A 20,407-nucleotide genomic window follows, 5' to 3' on the forward strand; every position below is an offset into this window, starting at 1 on the left:
ATACAGCAACGTATAAAAACAAACACAAGTCTCTACTTCTAGACTTGCAACAAGCAGTCCAAAATGCTTGGCTTAAACTTTTGCTACAGTTTCTAAAATTTGGCTACAAAAAAAATCAATTTGGCGAAAATGTTGGCTACAGACATTTTTGAGCCAGGGGGAGCCCTGCAAGACTTGTCTTTTATCGATAAAAACATCTATGTGAAAAAAATTCTTGATTTACAAGCGTGAGCTGTTACTTAATATAATAGTTCCTTATGGTAAGTAACAGAAATACACATGTAGCTGTACTTTTTTGGCAAAGTTCCTTTTATTCATTAAAACTTACCTTAAAGGTAACCATCATAAATGAGATGTATAACAATAATATAGGCCTAGACAAAAATTCAAACATTATTGTATCAACTGAAATTCAGACAAAAATGCATTACTGGTTATTTTGGTTGCATGTATACTACTTATATATTAAACACACCAGTACTACATATTATAGATGAGCCTTGTTCCAAGAAAACAGGGCTTAATGCATGTGGTTAAAGTGTTGTCCCAGATTAGCCTGTGCAGTCAGCATAGGCTTAGCAGGGACATCACTGTCAGCTTTTATGTTATTTTTCTTCTTCCGAAAGTCTCTTCTTAGCAAAAAATCCAGTAAAGGTGTAAATACGACACCTTTTGAACATGCTTCAAGCCCATTTTTTCCAAAGCAAGGCTCACATTATAAAACCTTACAACTTACATTGCGCGAATTCATGGAAGTATGGAATAAAGAAAGCCCCAGCACAAAGACCTATCAGCAGAATGATCTTGAAAAGCCAATATCTGAAATAGATCCCAAACGGTGCAATATCCAGCAAACATGTTTGTTTTCAATATTATATTAAAGGTTCAACTTTAAGAGATGAATAGGAAAATAAATAAATGTTGCAATTAAATTTAAAAACAAACATATTAAATACATAATTTTTTTTTTGGAAACCATCAATTGATTTTAGGCAATCTTTTGGGAAAAATATATACCTTTAGAGATTGCAACTGGGGGCAAATTTGGGCCCATATTTGACTATAAAAAACACTATTGAAGCCCAAGGGAATTCACCTACCCATTATGTATATGTCCTCGCCAATGGTTGCTATTAGGAACACATATTGTCACCACCATAAGTATCAGGTGAAAAGCCACCAACCCTGCACATATCCTGTACACAGCTTTGTAACCAGTCAAACGCATGCAGTTCTCTCCTAAGCCAAGCTGTACGCAGGTTGAATTAAACTTAGGTACCTGAAAATGATATACAGAATTATAATAAAAGTCCACATACATTTAACATGATTACTTTGAACACGCTAAATGCAATTTAACTGAAAATGCATACACTAGTTAATTTTTTTTTTATACATAAACTCTTTTAAAAGAAGTGTGCACATTCAGAAAACTCTTCAGAACTAATTATCAGGGTAGCCAAAGTAATAACAGATTACAAATGTACCCATTTTACACTAAGAAAAAAACTGGAAATGTCTATATGCAAGTAAGCAGCAACAACCATAAAACCCGAACAGCCTACTTGTAACTGGCACATGCTGATTGCTGCTTATAAGTATCAAAGAGTTTAAACTTCTATCTATTACTAAAGGTCTTTAATTTAATTTGATTTTGTAATGGTCTGCAAACAGGTCAAAAAGAGCATCTGACAGGGAAATGTTTCAAGAGTTTGGCTGTTATTATAAATAATTTGCCATCTTGCAAAAAATTTGCTCACATGTTCAATGAGTTCCTCCTCCAGTTGCGGTGACAACATGAGACAAGCCATCAGGAACCCTAACAGGAGGAATATGGTGTACATCATTCTGGTTCCCGTCGACTCATTGATCGGCTTGCAGGGCCTACAGCACAGACCACAGGAGGCTGGGCCACAGCAGCAACCAAACTGAAACAGTTGTAAAAAAAAATATATATATATAATTGTGCATGTGATTGATGTAGTCTTTATGGCTATGTAATGTAGGTAACAGTGGTTAAGAATCTTTAAACCAGTTGCCCAGTTAAGTCTACTGTGCATATTGTTTGTGACACAGCCTTCATCCTGTAAGTGGTAATCCCCTGAAATAAATCTAGCTGCATGTCTCTGAATGCGCTTGATTTTGTTGATATGCTTGGCTAGATGTCGGTGCCATACTACAGAGCTGCACTCAGTTGTTGATCGGACTCGAGCTAAGTATGCTGTTTTTCTGCAGGTCATCCGGCAGTGTTTGAGGTTTCTTAGTATTAGTCTTTGAGAACAATTTGCTTTTTTAACTATTTTGTTGATGTGGGTGTCCCAATCTATATTTGGAAGAGATGGTAATGCCTAGGTATTATTGCCTCTCTTGTACTTGTTGGAGGATGTGTTTATCTAGTTTATAGAAGTGTGATGATTGGTTGTTAAGGCTCAGTATATAAGATTTCTTGGCATTAAAACGCATTCCCCATGAAGATGCCCAGGTGTCAAGCACTTTCAGGTTGTCTTGAAGAGCTATGTGGTCTTGTATGTTTTGTATGGGCCTGTTCAGAAGGTGATTGTCTGCTAATAGTTGTACTTGTGACTTAACTGAATCAGGGAGGTCATTTATATGGCACAAAAACGATAGCGGGCTGAGGACATTTCCTCGAGGTACTCCCAAGTCAATATGACCATATGTGGAATTCTCCTTGTCTAGTACAACATGCATGTGGCAGTGTGTGAGAAACTTTAGGAGCCATGTATTCAGAGGTCCATCGATACTGGCAAGTTTTCGTGTGGGCGGTGCTGAATGCTTTCAAGGATACCAGGATGGCTATGTCTTTTTAGCTTCCCTTGTCATAGTTAGTTACAAGGTCATGCATGGTTGTCATTAGTCGTGTTTGGTATGAGTAGCCATACTCCTATAAATTTATCTATATATATCTATATATACTGCCAAGCGCCCTTTAGAGCATTATAGGCAGAGGGACATTATTGAGTCTGATTCCTGGGAAGAACCAGTACTTGGTGTCTATGGAGGAGATAATGAGAACGCTCCCCGAGTAGGGAGCAAACCCACGAACTCCCGATCGCTAGGCGGACACCTCATCCACTACACCACCGCAATCTTAGGTTGATAAATAAATATGAGGTTGATATACATAGGTAGATTACGTCTTATAATTTGGACAAGAGTAGCCAGATCTAAATCCTAGGTTGAGTGAAGTGAGTATCTTGTTCTGTTCAAGATGGTTAATATCGTGTTTGCAGATTATGTGTTCTAGAAGTTAACATTATATCGATGTTAGAGATACGGGTCTATAGTTCTCGGACAGGTGGATATCTATTTTCATGTACTGCACAATAACATCTCATAATCATATATTTATAGCGTTGTAAACGCAAACATATAGAGACAAGTAAATTGTAAATAAAATAATAATTAAATGCTTACCAGTGCTGAACAACATCCACCCATTTGTCATACAAATATACTTCTTTGTTGTATAAATAAAATAAAATTACTCATTTCTCATGTAGACATTTATTTACGGCAATTACGATTTACCCCCGTTCACTTTTGGAACTTATTAACGATTGGTCAATGTTTGCCGTTATGTTCTACTCCCACAATCGTAACTGTGCTAAACCCAAATACTTAAAATAGGTTACAAATAACTTATATCCGAGACTAATAGACAATCTGGGCGCTCTCCGACATTCAACTGTTTAATTTATCTAAAGACCTATAGTTATCTATAGGTCTTTGATTTATCAAAACAATTAAATTATTAATATCAAAATAATGAATGTATAGTTTTTCTTCGTTCTAACGAAATAAACTTAAAAGTGCGCGGACAAGACTTTTCTTTTTTGTCTTGTTTCAATGTTGCTAAAGTTAAATAATATTCGATATGTGCATATTTTTGTCATTTCCTGCCTGCATGCGTGTTCATGTCGATAATTAATGCCTTTTACTTTCAAAGCAGTGGACTAATCATCAAGGTCATAGGCAAGTCGTGCCATTACATAAAAGCAGCCCTTAAACGATCCTATATTTGTTTACCTTGCTTACTGTAATAGTACAGTTGTTTTTGTACAAAAAAGTATGTTTTTTTTACCTCGTATGAAATAATTACAAAGGGAAAACGTACTTTATCGCTTAAAAGCGAAATATGGCGTTATGTTTATTGGCTTTCTACAGTGTACTAAAAATTAATCAAATAAATCAAATTCTTTTCGACGATTTTGACTCATACACTCTTAAAAAACACACACCAAAACAACGACAACATAGCACTGATAAATAATGTGTATGCTATAATATTTTTTTTAATTCTACAATTTTTTATAAAGCACGAAGATAACAGTACAATTATTAGTTGTTCGATTGCGAACAACTAAGGTTAAGAGCAAGTTTTGCAAGCCAGTTTGCTAATGACCCAAAACCTGATAACTGCAGCATCTGCGCCGAGAAATAATTCGCGGCGCTGTTTCAGTTCTTGAACTTCAATCATTTAAAAATTGACACAAATATGAATTTCGTGTTAAATTAAATCATTTGGAAAGGATTGTATATATAAAAATTGAAAAACAATTTTTAGCTATACGTGTCGCGGAAGAGTATGTTTATGAATGATTAAAATAGTCCACAACGGGCTACATCAGTCAAGTTTTTTTTCGCAGCACAGTTCATTCCAAATCTGAGGCTATTAATAGATAATTGAAAATAAAACGACTGCTGATAAACAATGGAATGCCGAGATTGCAATACATTATCATGCGTCTTTTGCGTAATCTCGTTGAAAGCGCTTGACTGACTTCTGGTAGTACAGCGGGGGTGGGGATGGGGAATCTGATATGGCTTGAAAATCTGCAGCAGGACTTCTAAATGAACTTTGAAATTCACGCATACACGTGCGAAGATGTGGCTATTAGTTACCAACCTTAATAACAGCCGAATTGTCATCAAAACAACGGTAGAAAACGGAAAAATCAAGCAAAAAAAAGAAAAAAAACATTTTATTTTAATATTCATACGAATTTCATTTCATTATTGATTCTTAATGATATGTAAAACGCATTTCATTGGGAAAATTCGCGACAATCTTAAATAATTTATCAGTTTTCGTTAAAACCCAACAGAAAACAACAAACAACAAAGACACAATGGACTATCGATAAACGCTGATAACACAGCATTGCTTTCAAGATGAGGAAACAAAAACTACCGAAAAAATATAGTGTCATGATAAGACGGAAATCGTTTCATTATCTAACCACAAATGTTTGCCGTACTCTTCGGTCGGTATGGAAATCGTTCTTGAAAGACTGAAACGCTACCGAAATTCGCGCGTTTGCTATTAATAACACAGTTCAACTTCAAAGTATTGAGCTAAGATGTTCCATTTATAAGAAATACAGATATTTTTATAAAGCTGCGTCATGCGAAAATGGGTTTATGCCATATGCGGCTAGTGTAGCTATTGTCCAGCCTGCGCATCTCGCAGTAGGTCAGGAGATACCTAATGAGACTGCGAAACCTTGCGTGATTTAGAGCGGACAGCGCAGCTCCTGACCAGACATCGGAACTCCGCAGACAGGGCTTTAGCTACGCTAGCCAATGCGCCAGTAGACCCATTTTCGCATGACGCGACTAGAAAAGTATGCTTTGAATGTGTCGAAAGAAAACTGCATTTCGAAAGAAAACTGCTTGCTAATCAAATATTTGAATACCATATACTTAAATGGTGAAACAATAAACTCATAATTAGAAAACTGAGGACACAAATGATTTGATCTCCCGTAGTATAATTTGTATTGACAAACATTTACGTGTCGTTTGATTACACGTGCAATAAATAACATGAATTTCAGCGGTAAATGTGCGCCAAACAAGTGACAAAAAGCAACAACAACAATTTAAATATTTTTGTTTAATTACATTATTTATAGCGTATTTTTATAACTTTATTTCAAAGTAAGAATATTATATTTTAGCGTTTCCGGTCGACAAAATCGCCAATGGTAATATAATCTGTCAGCTCGCGATTAAAGTTAATTTAAATCATGATTAGTCTATAAATGATATAGTATTCATTAATTTAACAGAGCTCGGTCAGCAGCTGGAGCATGCACGTCGCGATCGGGGCGAGAGTCACTCGTAGAAACGTTTCTTGAAGACTCCGAAGAATCGCCAAGCGTAATGGTAATTGTCCGTAGGTGGATAGTGGTTTCACTACATCGCCTGAGGAGGGTCAGATGTGGGAACGTCCTCGGGCGACTCTGTTAATCAAGCGAGTACCGTCATCCCTCGACCCGGACGTCCTCTCCCGCTGACTTCGCTGACTCCCAGAACTTGGAAGGATCGCTAAGCGGAACGGTAATTGTCCGTAGGTAGATAGTGGTTTCAACACATCGCCGGAAGAGGGACGGGAGCAGCGGAGGTGGCAGCGTAGAGGACGGATGTGGCGGACATTGTGCAGAGACACAGGCTAGGATTTCGAGGATGTGGCCATATGGAGATAATGGAAGTATCGAAGGACGGCGGTACCCAGTACGCTGAACGTGCTGAGGACACCATTCTGGAGGTCGGGCCGACAACGTGTTGCGTCTAGAGAGGCCATACAAGCAGCGCAGCTCGCGAGGAGCGGGAAGATCTTTAATTTTCAGCACTCACTTTGCAGAATAACCTTGTCCTCTTAAGGGCAACCATACATGAATTGTCGTCAAATTGTCTGTCACTGCACATTAAGGTCTCGTTTGCCACCTGCACTGGCCTATTTGGATAAAAATTATTTCGTTGGCGAATACCCGGGCAGCCGTGGTAAATTTGACAAGCCACGTTAAAGTCATGTGTGCTGACAAAAATGCGTCACGAGAAATTCCCAGTTTACTGTCTAGACGCCAAACTGTTATTTTCTCCGTCCAATCGGTTCCGAGAATGCTTATGAGGAGTTAACTGGCGACTATTATTTTTTATTGACGTCGGTCAATGAAGTAAGCGTTTACCGCAGATTGTTCTATACACAATGACAGTTTTACCATTTACGTAATATAAAACGGTAATATAAATACAGTACATTAAAGACAATGTTGGACATCATCCTCACGCCTTTAAACTGTAAACAATAGTAATGAAAAGCTAAAAGCAAATGGTGAGCAATTTAATCTTTATGGCGATTACAGTAAGTTGTGAAAACAAAAAAACTATAAAGAATCTACGCTGTAGCAATTTTATTTCAGTACATGTACATTTCGTTTTTTATATAGCCACTTGTTAATATTTGCACATTGAAATCGCTTCGTACACATCTTAAAAAACTGTTATGTAAAGGTTCGAAATTGTTGCTGTCTTCTGTCAAGTTCCATGCACGAAACTCGTGCGTGTTGCAACAGACCAGGTGCTGTAACTAAATGTAGACGTGCAATTCAGTACATTAAGTATTTAGGATGAAAAAATTAAATCGGAAAAAAATGCACACCATGAGAAAGTATTGACCCAATAAAACTATAGACAAAATAAGTTAAAAACACACACGCTAATTTACGAATTAAACATTTCAGTAGATGCTTCTTTCATAAAAATATTGGTCACGAGTTGAGTAAAGGGGTTACACGTTAATGGCAGTTCATAAAAATGAATAAAAACGAAATGGAAATACATTAAATGAAGCATCTTATTGCAGGCGAAAGTTATTTAATATTTTTGATTGTGGTTTTATCGAAAATGTAATACAATGCTCGTTGATACCAATACATTGATTCTTAGAAGTATGGTGTGGTTCATTCTTTCTTAGACACACTGAATTTTCCTTAACGCCAACTTAGATATACGTTGACTGTTTTCATCTTTGTAATCATAAGTGCATTTTGTGATACCTGTATAAAATTATGAGGTATTGTAAATCAATGGCATTTTTCTCCTTTTTTTCAAAATCTCACCACTGTAGACAATTAAAAGTAAATTACATTGGGTTTTGCATTTTTCGTGGCCGGTTGATTGGTCTACGTTCAAAAGTCGAACTTCATGTCCTGTGACTGAACATTAGCAAATACCTATTCTATAGGTCTTTGCTGTTAGTAATATTAAATACGTTCAAACAGCGAACAACTGCGGTGCCTTCAGCGCTTTGATCGTTTTTACTTTAATGTGGTTTGTTGCCTTCAAGCGCCTGTGTGATCATGTATAAAAGCATTTTTGTGCGAACAAAGTACACTTTTACAGCAATCTTCACTCGATATTATTTTCAAAGGAATATTTTGAATATATCAGGGATGAATTCTGCAAAGCGATTCAAATCTGACGACAAAAAAGACAGAATAGTTTGGGTGGACTTGGAGGTAAGCAAGCGCCTATTGACTTTTACAAAGCTTCGTACCCATTAGTTTCGTTATTATGTTGACTCGCGTGATATTCGCTCGTAGCTCTAGTTATCGCGATTATTGTTTCCCGTCTGATCAATGCAGTCAACAATAATATAAAGTTCCGCACATTTAATAGTCCCCAACCTTCTTATTTTAACACGCTGCAAAAAAAATCATTTAATTTTCCCACATCTACTAGATGATATATTACATTATTAGGCTAGATTGCACTTTACAGGTACGCAGTTGTTTACCATTATCGACAAAGTTTGGGGGCTGTAGCAGGGGCGCCGGAAGCAAATTGACATTGGGGCAGCGGATGGGGTGGGTATGGGAGGGGGTATCCCCCTCCTGTTGGTGGGGGCCTCCCCCGGAACAAATTTCAAATTTTAGCATCAAATGGCGCATTCTGGTGCGTTTTTATGCCTAATACCTGATCTTATGCACGTCTAATGCAGGCATAATATTCTGAATGACAAAAGTTGTGACAGACAGACAGACGATGGAGAATTGATCTCTTAATGTCGCAGTTAGTACTTTGTAGCACGCGACACAACACTTGGGATCATGTGGGTTGAAAGAACGTTCTTTGGGATTTTTTTCCCGAAATTCCGTTTTGGAAATTTGAAATTTGTTGGTTTGGAGTAGACATATTGAAATGACACAAAAAGTGGTAAAAAAACATTAAATAAGTTGTTTAGAATTATTGATTTACTTTGAGTTATTGCAATTAATTCAGGTATCTTGAGGTATCTTTAATTTTGTGATAATTACCGGTAAGGACTATTTGATATCGGCACATTTGTTTAATGCCATACTTTCCTTATATTAATAAAAAGAAGCAAAGGCTTTGATCATACCGAAAATTAAAGATTCCCAGGTTTAATTACTTAAAAATAAAAAGATTATCGTTGTAAAAGAGATCGATTAATTAACAACATAATTGACACGTAGATTACCGCAGGCGGGAGATGACAACAATACACGTGTCATAACCACGAAAGCGTGATTACCTTGCTTCGTGGTAAAGATATTTTCAAATATACGGGTATTGAAATTAAAAAAATAATATGAAAAAGGTCTTTGCCGAAATTTCATTTTTGCAGAAAATATTGCGGCGGCAGTCACCTCCCCAGCCGCCCCAGCTCCGACGCCTCTGTGATTGATTGTAGTTAATAACGTGAATGTAAAGTAGAAATAATCATTACTTGTTATAGGGCCTGCAGTTATATATGTGATATCAAATTAGGGCATTTTGTTTCTTTAGATGTCAGGGTTGGACCTTGACAAAGATCACATTCTCGAGATGGCATGCATTGTCACAGACAAGGATCTTAATATCGTAGCTGAGGTGAGTTAACACTGACTTTATATCCGTTGCAGCTGGAAAGTCTGACTAAGTCATAAAAAAAAAAGTGCCAAATTATATGCTGTCCATGATAAGTTCCACCGGATGATGGTATTTTCATTGCCGCTCATTTGACTTAAGTAAGGCATCAACTTTCTTGTATAATCCTTGAAAAAGTCAGCAAGTAAACATATTGATGAAGCGTTGGCGTTGTTTGTTTACTTATTTGATGCAAAAAATGCTCAAATTAATATTTGCAAACACGTTTTTCAAATGAATGTGGCACTCGCATAAAAACTGGTATATAAAGTGAGACCACTATAAAACTATGTTAAAGAATTATGGTCTGATTTCACGACATTTTGCAAACCACATAAGACTTAACAATATTAATTCAATGGCGTACATTGATTCATATACATACCTATACAATTTCTGTTTATGATCTTCTTGTGTGGTCAACGAAATAAAATGGCGTAATCAGGTTAATAGTTGTACTTCTTATAATTAAGTTTTCCGCTTCTGCTAAAAAAATATATATAAAAGGGGTCTCTTCTAAAAGAAAATCCAGTTTAGGAAAGGGTTGTCCATGATAAGCCTGTGCGGACTTTATATAGTAGGCTTATCTTTGACAACACTTAACGCGCATGAATTAAGCTAAATTTTCCCAGAACGAGGATCAAATAATTACACACTTTTACAGACGCTTAATTGGGTCTAGATTATCTACCTTGTTATTTCAGTCAGAAGACCTTGTCATACACCAGCCAGATGAGGTTCTTAACGGGATGGATTCATGGTGCACACAACATCACGGAGAGGTAGGTAAAACGAAAAAAAATGTACAAGTGCGTGCACATGTGTACATAAATGTCCCTTGTCTATATGAAAAAGCATTAATGTAACAGTTAAGTATTCGTCCTCCTCTAAATGTGTTTATTTATCTTTTTTCTAGTCAGGGTTAACAGAAGCAGTCAGGAAGAGCAAGATTTCACTGACAGAAGCGGAAGACCGGATGATGGAGTTCGTCCAAGAGCACACGTTGCAGCGTACGGCGCCGCTCGGAGGCAACTCTGTGCATGCGGACCGCGGCTTCCTCGTCAAGTACATGCCTCGCTTTACCGGGCACCTTCACTACCGCATCATAGATGTCAGCACAGTAAAAGAGCTTTCAAAGTAAAGGGATTTCGCCATTTTTATTGGTGTTGTGTAGTACATATGAGATGCGTTCTGGGAAAATGAGCCTTAATGCTTCTGCGTAAAGTGCCGTCCCACGTGGCTTAATGCTTGTATGTCCCAGTTTTTTCCCCAGATTAGCCTGTGCAGTCAGCGTTTTAATGAAGTCTTTTCTGAGTAAAAATCCAATGTAATCTAGAATGGCACATTATGCACATGCACTCGGTCCAGTTTTGCCAGAACGAGGCTCATTTGTTGGGCATTGTGTAGTACATATGTGTCTTGTTCTGATAAAACTGGGCATAATACATGTGCGTAAAGTGTCGTCCCAGATAAGCCTGTGCAGTCCGCACAGGCTAATCAGGGACGACACTTTCCGCCTAAACTTGATTTTCAGTAAGGAGGGATTTCCTTAAAACTAAAAATACCATTAAAGCGGAAAGTGTCGTCCCTGATAAGCCTGTGCGGACTGCACAGGCTTATCTGGGACGACACTTTACGCACATGAATTAAGCCCAGTTTTCTCAGAACAAGACACATATCATCCAAATGCATTCAAATGTTGCTGACAACAAAACATCGGATGGCCGGTATATCATTATAACTAAAAAAAATTGTTCTTTGCGAAATTATAATTCTCTATGTACCAGTACACTAATCTAATCAATTGATGTGTCTTTTCGTGTGGAATTAAGAACGCTCTAAACGGCGTCATTATTTTATTTACTCAAAATATTGTTTTCATATAATCTGAATAAGAATAATGACATCGCTTCTCTTCATGGTTTTCTAGTATATTGCTGTGTTTCAGACGCTGGTTTCCTTTAGAATACTCTAGCGCACCAGCCAAGAAGCTTTCACACAGGTACAGTCATTACATGAGTCAAATATATTACACTGATTATAAATTGCTTAGTATCCTTGTAATGCATTCAACTGTAAGATCGATATAAGAATCAATGTGCTATTAGCATTAATTAACGGTATATAAATTTATGTTTATTAAAATATGCTCTCCTCGCTGTGGGAAAAACGGGCTTAATGTATGTGTGTAAAGTAACGTCCCAGATAAGCATGTGCAGCAGTCTGCACAGGCTTATCAGGGACGAAAGTTTCTGCTTTTATTGTAATTTTCGTTTAAAATATCTCTTATCTTAGCGAAAAGCCAATTAAGGCGGAAAGTGTCGTCCCTTATTAGCCTGTACGGAATGCGCAGGCTAATATGAAACGGCACTTTTCGCACATGCAGTAGGCTTCGTTTTTCAAAAGCACGGTTCGTATGTAACGTTCGGTGGTATTATTTCAGAGCGCTGGATGACATAAAGGAGAGTATTGAAGAGCTCCGCTACTACAGACAAAATGTATTCAAACCAACATGACATCAGCCACGCAACAATTATCGGCTAACATACTGATTTTGAATATTTGGAACAAAACGTGACTGCAATGCTGTATACTTAGTATCTGTGGTAATTCGCCCAAATAGAAACTTATGATACAACATTACATGTGGTTTATATAAAAATGCAACATAACTGTATGTTCATAGAAGGGACTGAAATTGAAATGCCTAGTTTAAATTAAGAGTGATGAAAGAAATGATAGTGTTTTTCCGTAAATTATTAATCAACAAAATATAGTGGACCAATGTAAATTTACGTAAACGAGTTAAAGGTACTCTCTGTTTTATTCTCCAAACAAAGTTTATGCATTGAATTTCCTTGTATAAGATCATTTTTAAAGGAATTAACTACAACGGGCATTTTTGCATGCACGCGGCATCGCTGAATAACATTAGGTTAAATTACGTCAACATAAAACAGCGCACAATGAATGAACCATTTTGTTTTGTACATTTGAACAGTCTATATTATATAAATATCTTAACTTACATTTATTTAACATCTGAAAGACGTTTGCATGTATTGATGTTTGTGTTTTAGATGCCTGATCAAGTGCTCATGGTGAGCTATACTTTTGGGTGGCTATACGTCGTTGTATGGTGTCCGTTGCCAGTCGTCAACAATTTGCTTGAAACTTATCTTTTTAAACGTAAGATAGACGTTCATAAAATTTTAACGGAATGATCATTAGGCGACTATCGCATAGTGGTTCTGTTCATAATTTTTTAAATCATATCACAAGGGTCTAAAATGGATAACATTGTTTCTATTGCGTTGTTTAGAAAAATAAACGTAAAAGGTTTTTGTCTAAAACGACGAGCCGAACATGCGTACTATTTGGCTTGTACATGTATCCTGCTTATTGTCCCCTACCGGTTTCACCGGAGGGGACTTATGGTTTGCGCTCCGTCTGTCAGTCTGTCCGTCCGTCTGTCAGTCTGTCCGTCCGTCAGTCCGTCCGTCCGTCCGTCCGTCACACTTTTCTGGATCCTGCAATAACTTTAAAAGTTCTTAATATTTTTTCATGAAACTTGGAACATGGATAGATGGCAATATGGACATTATGCACGTCATTTCATTTGTTCCTACGTCAAAAATTCGGGTTGCTATGGCAACAAATAGACTAGAAATACTGCTGAAAATGGTGGTTTTCTGGATCCTGCGATAAATTTAAAAGTTCTGAATATTTTTTCATGAAACTTGGAACATGGATAGATGGCAATATGGACATTATGCACGTCATTTCATTTTGTTCCTACGTCAAAAATTGTGGTTGCTATGGCAACCAAAAAATATATTCTGAAAATGGTGGAATTTCTGACAATGGTGGAGCCGGTAGGGGACCATATTGCTTGACAATAGCCTTGTTATATTAGCGTGAATTGCACAATTATTTAAATTAATCTCTTAAACATTGAAAACCTGGTTTCGTGGCGTTACTCCGTGGGTACCTGGGTTTGCGTGCATTTAAATACCCCGGTAATATACACTTAAAAAACATTTCCTCTGAAACCTCAACGTTCAGGTGTTTGGTGTTCGTTATGTAACATCATGTGGTCGTTTTCTCCAAAGAGTGCTAACAATCATTCCCATGGTATAAAAAATTGGCTCCGCCCTTGAGGCTACGTACTCTCCTTATATGTCTCTAGTGTAACCTTCAAACAATATCTAAAACCGCAAGGCCCTGATATTTGGTATTTAATAAGCATGTTACATGGCAAGGTGGTCTTCTGCCAAGTTTGTTAAAATCGTGCCCCGGTGATTAATAGGAACCGTCGTGCTGGTAACTCGTTCATCTTGTGGAGTAACATTGTATTTATAGACTTCAAAAGACAAAAATACTTTATAAATATTCTCATTAGAAAACACAATGCCCAAAAATTTATTAAGAATTGTTACTAACAGGTCCGTAGGCAGGGTTTTGAAAGGGGGGGGTGCGAATTTTCATTAGAAAATTTTGAAAATGAAACGTAAAATCTTGCATTCTGGTGAGCATTTTTGTATGAAATTTGACTTTCATTGACCATACTCAGTGACTGATGGACATAAATATGATATAACATACATGAATTACCCACTACCGTTTTTCAATAACTACCTTTTTCGATCAGTCACGGAAATACACTATTTTATACGATGTTTAACCCGACACTAGTATGCGCGCACACACTTTGTTTACAAATGCAACAACAAATTTATAGAATTAAAAATCAACAATAAGAACAGTATAAACATCATTATTTATTGGAATCTTGATACATTTGGTGTATTTTACCATTCTTATATTCTACCTTTCTTAAATCATGAAGTTATGCGGGTTCTTTAATTGACGTTGTTCAGTCCTTTACCTACGTTGGGGTCTGCTTCTTTCCTTCTCTTTCGCTAAATAAAATGGCTAGCGAAAATGCAATTAAGGGGAAGCGTGCCTTGAATGGCATATTATCGTCATTGTATAAATATGGTCAACTATCTAATTCGGTCTTCTTTAAATTGTTTTAACAGTAAAATAAGTCCTGTTTTATTACATGGAAGTGAAATTTGGGGGTTTAAAGAAAATAAATGTATCGAATCGGTCCACCGACATGCCTGCAAACGGTACCTTTGTGTTGATGAAAAAACATCAAATATCACGAGCCTCGGATATTGTGGTTGTTACACTATTGTTATAAATTCACAAATTCGATGCCTGAAATACTGGCTGAAAATAATAAGCATGCCCGACACCAGATACGTAAAAAATGGTATAATTTCTTACTGAACACAAACTTAAACCTCTACTTTAATTGGGCTAATGAAATTAAGAACTTACTTAGCACACATGGATTTCATTACATTTGAAATAACCAGCATGTCCCAACCCCACGCAAATTTATAAATGAATTCAGAGAAAGGGCAAAGTCCCAATACTTACAGAACTGGTGGAGTATAGTTAATACATCGCCGAATCTAGAATTATATAAACATATTAAGTCACAATACGAACACGAATCATACTTAGACACCCTATGTTTGCGCAAATTTAGGCGCAGTTTAGCCCAACTTCGTTCTGGAACCCTTGCGATAGAAATCGAAACAGGCAGATATCGCGGTATAACAAGAGAACAACGGCTTTGTCCAATTTGCAATACTGGTGAAATAGAAAGCGAATTACATTTTCTATTTAAGTGCCCTGTATTGCAGGATATACGAAAAACATATATACAACGTAAATTTTTCATAGACCCAAATATACATAAATTGGTTATAATGCTGTCAAGCAAAAATGAACAGACAATAAAACAAACTGCTTATTACATTGTTAAAGCACTTGAAACGCGAAAATTTATTGTTGATATTTGACATAACCTTATTTTGAGGGTTGCCTCATGACTAACTATATTTTCAAATAAATGTAAAAGTGTACTTATGCTTAAAATGTAGTCTCTTACTGAGAAAGGCCTATATTTCGTTTCGATAGGCTTACTACTCGGTATACAATTTCTGTCAATTTACTGTAGGCCCTACCTATATAACCTAATTTCAGCTATACAACTCGTAAGCATCCTTTTCGCTGGCTCCTAGATTTGTGTAGGTTATATACAGGGGTTATACCGTTATGTATCGTAAATATACTCAATATCATTTGTATATGTGTATGTATGCATATAAATAAATATATTTGTGTACATGTGTGAATGTGCGTGCGTGTGCGAATGCGTGTGTTTCGGATGAAAAGATGTGAATATAAATCCTTTTGCTCTACTACATGCAGCAACTGTATAATGTTGTAGCATGCTTTTGTTAAGCATTGTTCACCACTCAACAATATGTTTATATACTATGCCAACCATTTGTGCACACACCCTTGTCTTGCATGAATTGTCATATATATGTATATGTGTCAGGGGCCCGGAGGCCTATATCACAAATAAACAGATACAGATAAATCAAGCAAATTAAAAGGAAATATTTGACTTTTTCAGACCAATTGTTTGTCTGCTACTATGGATAGTACCAGGGGCCTAGCATTGCTCTAAACGTGCTAATAGTGCATTGTTCAGCAAACACCGATTATCAAATCTGGGTCTTCTATAATCTGCATCAATACTAAACAGATATCAAAATGGTTTAACTGGTTACTTTTTTTTAAACTATTTTAAACCAATAAGTTATCTATTTCTAAACGAATTTCAGAAACATATAACAAATAAGGCTCCATAAAGACCCTATAACCACAAACTGCTGGCCCTATGGCCTCAAAGTCCTTAGCATAAAGATGGACTTGTTGGCCCATTATGCTCAAGACCCGTCACAGTTCATGAACATTAAACGTTAACGTCTTCCTGATATATGTTATAGCGTTTTAAATTAATTTTAATAACTGTTTAAGAGTAGGGCATATTTTCAATTGCAAAATTTGACATAATTAAAACACTGTGGAAAGTTCTGTATGTGGAGCTATTTTGGAAATGACCTCATCGAGAAATTAATTATATGGAGACCTGTCGGTAGCCTATTGATTTCAACATTACTGTAACGCTTAAATACGAAGACTAACTGCATTCCGTGGAAAAGAGAAATAACCGTTTTTGCGTCGAATAAAGTTGGCTGCAACTTATAGTACATTTTTTACGCGTCAAACAAGAAATATCTTTTAAAAAAGATATGTATGTATACGGCGTTGATAGTTCAATGAATGAGATCAAGGATAGCGAATGTCTTTTTCTGTGCAGTTCTTAGCTGCATTACACGCAGTACGGGATGTTATGCGGAGTTTTCGCGGCTTATTTTACATAATTACATATTGCTGGTCGTAAACCTATAGATACAAAACAGAAAACCAAAAGAAGAATGGAAGTGAAATAAAACCATATGAGTCAACCGGCCACACGCGAAGTATCCATATTTATCAGGCGCGTTCTTCGAACAAACCTGTTTAAGTGGTTTGTCGGGCATTGCTATTTGATTCGATTATTAACAGTATCGAGGATCATCGCGCTCATGCTTATTACATTAGTCAATATGGTGGAATAATTATTTTAAATAAATCAAAAATAATATTTATCATCGTGTTGTTGAAAACACATTAAGAATCTATTATTGACATACCATAATCAGGCCCGTACCCAGGCCATGGGCCCAGGGGCCCGGGCCCCCCCCCCCCCCCAGCTGGCTGTCGAACTATGATTTTTTTTAATGATAGGCCCACTGCAATTTTTTCTCTCGTGCAAGGGCCCACAGTACACTTTTCCATCAAAACAAAAGAGCAGCTATGTTTTATTGTCCCTGATAAACAAGGGGATAAGCGCTCGCCAATCGAGATAAGCCCCTAGGCAATGTTTTCTTATCGCCTTGTACACACATCCCCGATCAGTCCCCCATTGTGATCATGAATGCTTCATCTATGGATGGTTGATGTAACATGTATTTTGATAAGTGCAGCAAATGGAAGCAACTGCTACAGGAGGTTGTAGGATATGGTCTGATAATTGCTAATGCAGGTTTTTTTTCCTTCTTTGAGAAGGCCCTTTCCCCTAGACGTATTTTTCCTCTATAAAAGTTAACTTTTTTTTTTGGAAACCTTTTATTTGGGAACTTTTAGGTCCCAATATATACTTTTTACATTGAGATAGGGCCCTGAATTTGAACCGAAACAAAACACTGACAAAGGTATTTAAACTTAGTTTTTATCATTTTTGCAAGGAAATCACTGAAAAAGACTTTGATGAGATAGTTAACATGTCTGTTGAAAAGACAAACAGATTAATAAATTTGCCGAGCCACAGATAAGAATTTGGCAGAAAAATGGCCGCTGATGCCTCGATTCGATGGAGAAATTGAGTCTTTAAAAGTTTTCCGTCAGGAAATCGCGAAATATTTCATGAGTTACCTCCACACTCAGATCAACCCGCGAAAGCGGTTCCGGCTGGCCCTATGATAGGCGTTATCCGATTAAAAACAAGTAAGTAATAAAGTAGATGTACCAGTTTGAAGACTCAATTTCCCATTGAATCGAGGTCTCGGCGGCCATTTTTTATCAAATCTGACCACGTGATTCCCCGCATTGATAATTGAGTACTGAGAATTGAGTAATGTCAACCTATTAATGGCTCATTGGTAAAAAAAAGAAAATTGAAACAACAAATCGATTTCATTATATAAGTTAACCTGATCCAGTGTAGAAAAATATTGTATAATTAAATTATCTGTTGCCTTGAATTTGTTTGAAAACAGAAAAATATGTTTAATTGATTATTTAAGACTTTCATTATTTCCCCCCAAAATTAGGCGTTTCGCGCAATTTGTTTCCTTAAAAAAAGGCAAGGTCTTTCCCAAAAGATCAGAGAAAAAAACCTGTGACGTTATTGATTTTTGAAAAAAAATGGTGGAAGCAATACGAGAGTTCATGTGGATAATCGTCAGTTTAAACCTGTAAGTTTCGGAAATCTAAAGCTTTTAATATTGTTGTGAATTCACACCAATGTTTAAAGCTTAAGACTTCCGAAATGTGCTGATTTACTTGTTATATTCCATCAATTCGTATCACAAAACACCATTTTTATAAGCATTAAAATTCACCTTGCAAAGTGCCAAATTAAAAAAAGTATATACAGTCGAAATTGACCTAACGGCCACCTGAATTTACCGGTCACCTGCAGACAACGGTCAGTCTGGAATCCCCCCGACGAAAAACACTCTATATTACACTTGAATTTAACGGCCACCTTACCATAACGGCCAACGGCCACTATATTCCACTCCGAAATTCATGTTTGACCTGAAATTAACGGTCACGCGTCAGTCGTCTCGAGTCGCGAAATTAAAAACACAGCACATTATTTGTCCGTCTATTTTGCGTTTAAAGCGTCTGAAAGCGGTAATTGTCTATGATATTATAAAAGCGGCCCGCTGCGAGTAAACAATTTAATGGTGTTGAGAAGGTTTCTTTTCCGGGGATAATTGTGGGGGTATCTTCAAAAGAAAATATATCAGAGTTTATGACTTGTTGAAAGTAATTATCGTTAAATTAAATGACCGCTATTTCTTTGAATTAGAACGGTACAATTACACCGTACTATCGGTTTATGACACCGAATCCGCTTTTTAGACTTTTACGGACGTGACGTCAACGGAACGTGACAAGCTTTATTTACTGAATGAATGAGATGCATGAGTAAAAAATTATATCAGCGTTGATAAAGTCATTGTTTAATTTAACAATATGAAATTAAATCAATCTAAAAGATATTATTCTCTATTATTCAATGTACACGCGTAAGTTAATGCTGTTATTATGCTTTGTTAATGCAATGAGCATTTGTTTTACACTGTATGCAAACGAATGGGTGGGGTAACGACGTAGTAATACTACCAACTGACCGACTTTCTTAAAATTGTGATCCGAATTCAACGGTCACCTGTGGACAACGGTCACTTTGATCATTTCCCTTGACTGACCGCTGAATTCAGGTTTGACTGTATATAGGGAGGGGAGACCCTCCCAAACCCTTCCCGGTTGGGCCCCCCCAGTCAAAAAATCCTGGGTACGGCCCTGATAATTATATTGCTGAATATCTTCATTTAACATATTTCTGGTCTAAAAAAATTCCCAGGTCACCTAGTTCACGGATAGCGTCTTTATATATATTTAACGATTATCATTCACACACTGGCCGCGAATTGACCCGATACCTCGCGGGTTGAAATGCGATGCATTACAATGAGGCCTCGCTTCCACTGCTCTTTATACTTTTACATGTTAACATGTTGACAGGAATATGGAAGTAAGTACTAAATATGAGAACATAGCCTTTAAGTATAGACGCTTTTGCGATGGCAATCCTCTGAAAATAAAAGGTGCACGCACAAACTGTATTGATGTCGAGAATTGAGTGTAAAACTGTTTTATCTATTAAGCCTTTTCATTAGAGATAAAATTGTTTCATGCAGTAAAACAGTGTTACAAAGACGCAGGTATGTTGCCAATGTTCTGGTGGTATACTCAAATCAGCCAATGGAATAAATGAAGTGTATTCATTCGTACCTAGCCGCGGGAAATTTTATTTGAATTTTATTGGACACTTCCAAAGGTCAGGTAAGGTGAAAAGCTGGCTTAATACAGCTACGCCGAAAAATATTGGGTGCAAACGCAT

At 36.9% G+C, this 20,407-nt stretch overlaps 2 protein-coding genes across 3 annotated transcripts in view; one reads left to right on the forward strand and one right to left on the reverse strand.

Annotated features, from left to right (window-relative positions):
* Window positions 1-3,622, reverse strand: part of LOC127877544 (serine incorporator 5-like) — a 33,911-nt gene extending 30,289 nt beyond the window's left edge. The window contains exons 1-4 of the mRNA XM_052423501.1: window positions 3,436-3,622; window positions 1,761-1,928; window positions 1,101-1,279; window positions 737-819 (exon numbers count right to left, since the gene is read on the reverse strand). Coding sequence (XP_052279461.1) covers window positions 737-819; window positions 1,101-1,279; window positions 1,761-1,928; window positions 3,436-3,459 — 454 coding nt within the window. The 5' untranslated portion in view covers window positions 3,460-3,622. The remainder of the gene's footprint in view (window positions 1-736; window positions 820-1,100; window positions 1,280-1,760; window positions 1,929-3,435) is intronic.
* A 4,505-nt stretch (window positions 3,623-8,127) lies between these two features.
* Window positions 8,128-13,104, forward strand: LOC127878905 (oligoribonuclease, mitochondrial-like). Of its 2 annotated transcripts, none has more exons than XM_052425439.1 (6): window positions 8,128-8,324; window positions 9,616-9,699; window positions 10,440-10,517; window positions 10,652-10,872; window positions 11,684-11,737; window positions 12,179-13,104. In XM_052425439.1, the coding sequence occupies exons 1-6, from the start codon at window positions 8,166-8,168 to the stop codon at window positions 12,249-12,251; spliced, it is 669 nt and encodes a 222-aa protein (XP_052281399.1). In that variant the 5' UTR covers window positions 8,128-8,165; the 3' UTR covers window positions 12,252-13,104. The 2 variants fall into 2 exon arrangements, with proteins under 2 accessions (XP_052281399.1, XP_052281400.1); XM_052425440.1 differs by lacking the exon at window positions 8,128-8,324 and adding an exon at window positions 8,353-8,586.
* Window positions 13,105-20,407: the final 7,303 nt, after the last annotated feature.

The sequence above is a fragment of the Dreissena polymorpha genome, chromosome 4 (assembly GCF_020536995.1).
Source record: "Dreissena polymorpha isolate Duluth1 chromosome 4, UMN_Dpol_1.0, whole genome shotgun sequence".
In the NCBI taxonomy this organism is placed as follows: domain Eukaryota; kingdom Metazoa; phylum Mollusca; class Bivalvia; order Myida; family Dreissenidae; genus Dreissena; species Dreissena polymorpha.

Bases quoted from the DNA above. Each gene is read 5' to 3' on its own strand.
- LOC127878905 (XM_052425439.1), top strand. From the start codon at position 8,166: ATGTATAAAAGCATTTTTGTGCGAACAAAGTACACTTTTACAGCAATC. The intron at 10,873-11,683 runs GTAAAGGGATTT...GCTGTGTTTCAG, and splicing joins ACAGTAAAAGAGCTTTCAAA to ACGCTGGTTTCCTTTAGAAT. The intron at 11,738-12,178 runs GTACAGTCATTA...GTATTATTTCAG, and splicing joins GCCAAGAAGCTTTCACACAG to AGCGCTGGATGACATAAAGG.